The 2,399-nt window shown below is 43.2% G+C and overlaps 1 protein-coding gene across 1 annotated transcript in view; it reads left to right on the plus strand.

Moving 5' to 3' along the window:
* The window catches only part of RTCB (RNA 2',3'-cyclic phosphate and 5'-OH ligase), a gene marked incomplete at its 5' end in the record, with an annotated part of 9,573 nt that extends 8,388 nt beyond the window's left edge, over positions 1-1,185 (plus strand). The window contains 1 exon segment of the mRNA XM_008941957.1: positions 869-1,185. Coding sequence (XP_008940205.1) covers positions 869-976 — 108 coding nt within the window.
* Positions 1,186-2,399: the final 1,214 nt, after the last annotated feature.

The following is a 2,399-nucleotide window of genomic DNA, read 5'->3' on the forward strand; positions in this document are numbered from 1 at the left end:
TGTTTTAAAGCTTTTGGGGGGATATGTGTTTTTTTTTTGCTCTTCTGCCTGATGATAGGGAGCAACCCTGAGAAATCTTTGTGTGTGTATCCCAAAAGTAGTTATGTTTTTTGGGTTCTTTTTTTGAATTATGTTCTACCAGCTTTAAACTTACTTTACAGTGCAGCTGTCATGTAGATTATTAGCAGTGTGTGAGAAATCCACCTCTTTTTAAGAATAACCCCTTTATTTGCTCAAGAAAAAGAGAACTCTGAATGGCCTGAAAACTTTGAATATTATGACTTCCAGCTCCTCCACATTAACACAATGGAGTGTCTTTTCTGTGCACAACTTCACTCATGGAAGCATGTTAATTATTTGGAACTGCTTTTATGGGTGTTGGTGTTGTACAGACACATTGATAACATTACAGTCTCTATTCAAGAGCAGCTTTCTGGTCAGAGTGCTGGAGGGGGAAGCCCTGATTCCTGTCTCTATATGTCAGTGAAGATAAATCTTAAAGGCTATCTGTAAGGAGGAGCTTGGAGTAACTTCCTGCCAGATAATGAGGCAGTACATTCTTACATGCTGGTGGACTGGATTATCTGAGAATACAGGGAAAACTGAACCAAAATACCTTGTATTTTAGCTGAGATAATGGTGAAAGTTTATTTGGAAAACTGTGTGTCTCATAGATTTCATAGGTGCATAAGGTAGCCAAATTCTCAATATGTTCCTCTACTTCTGCACCTTCAATTCATGTGATTCTATTTTTGTGAAGAGGAGGGGATAGCAAAAGCTTACATCTGACTTCCTGTGACTTTGGGTTGTTTATGGTTTTGTCTTTTGTTTTGTTTTTGTTTTGTTTTCTCCTCTCTTCCCCCTCCAGGCACCAGAGTCTTACAAGAATGTGACAGATGTGGTTAACACTTGTCACGCAGCTGGCATCAGCAAGAAAGCCATTAAACTGAGACCTATTGCTGTTATAAAAGGCTAGGAACTGACAAGGCAGCTGAAACACACCAACATTTCCAGGCTTTACACAAAACTGACTAGAACCAACATCTTCCCACTCCTTTTGGACTCTGTAGGATGCTCAGATACCACATCCCCCTTCTGGAAATACAACAGTTGAGGACACCCTTCTTTCTAACCACTCCTAGGCATAATTAATGCCCCCCCCTTCTTGTTACATGGTGTCTTTCTTGTGAGGAAAGACAAAGAAGTTAAGTCAGTCTTGGTCTTTTATATGCAGTCCCTCTCCCATTTGTCTGATGAAGGCAGGACTTCAGACTTGCCTGAATTGTCACTAGTTGCTATAAGACCACCTCCACCAGTGAAGATGGTGTATGATCGAGACCTGCTGTCTCCACACCTGAGTGCCTGGAGCTCTTTCTGCACCCAGAAGTACTCTGATAGGCAGGGTATAGTGCTTCTGGACAGGGAGAGGTTGCTCTGTTTGCAGACACCTTTATGCATAGTCTATATTGTTGCATGTTTTGTGGCAATTGGGTGAGAAGTCTGGAGTTGGGAGCAATTTCCTGCTTTTGGGTTGAGAGGAACGGGCAAGGCTTGAGGCACAGTCCTCTCTCCCCCCACCCTCTCCCATTTAACACAGCACCTGGTGTATTTGGCTCTCTCCAAGTAGGTGTTCCGCAGTCTTGTGGAAATGCTCGTAGGACGGAGTATGTTACTTTGAGAGATTTTGTTCTCCCAGTAAAAGTTGTAACCTAACAATTTACAGATGTGCTAATCCAACATTTTGCAAAGTCCTAAGCATGTAGAACTTGGATTGGATAATATTGCTCCCTGTGTACTGCAGCTCTCATTTAGGTGAGCCCAATGTCAGTGTCAGGCCCAGTGTGATGTGACTGCTGATGTTTCTATGACATTCATTAACCAAGACTGGAGAGGAAGCTGACCATCCCCCCTGGCTTATTTTGGGGATTACAAATAAAGTGGGAAGATGGACTCTGGTGTGTCTGTGTCGTTTTTATTCTCTGGCTAAAATGTCTGTGATCCACTGTTAAGTACATACACAGCCTTGAAGCCCACCACATGTTGTGTCCTCAGCAGATGGATCTGGCAAAGAAACGTGCAGGTGGCAAAATTTCTTGCAGGATGCAAGATAAGGACAATGCAGTGCTGTTGTCTCAACTGGGTTATGACAAGAGTGTGATGATGTCCTGGTTTGGGGTAAAACAGCTGTTCTGTTCAATAATTTTGATTTTTTAGCTAAAGCTCTTCTAGTTAACTGCCTTGTCTGTAGTTAGCAGCGTTTTCACAAACTGCCTGGTTTTAGCAGTGATAAGACTTCATGTTTAGAGCTACTGCCAGGGATTGGTGTGCAGACCAAGGCCACTGCTGAGCTTGTATCCCACACACAGGGGGGCAGAGAGCACATGGCACCTGCGGGGGGG

The sequence above is a fragment of the Merops nubicus genome, unplaced genomic scaffold (genome assembly GCF_000691845.1).
Source record: "Merops nubicus isolate BGI_N331 unplaced genomic scaffold, ASM69184v1 scaffold35936, whole genome shotgun sequence".
In the NCBI taxonomy this organism is placed as follows: Eukaryota; Metazoa; Chordata; class Aves; order Coraciiformes; family Meropidae; genus Merops; species Merops nubicus.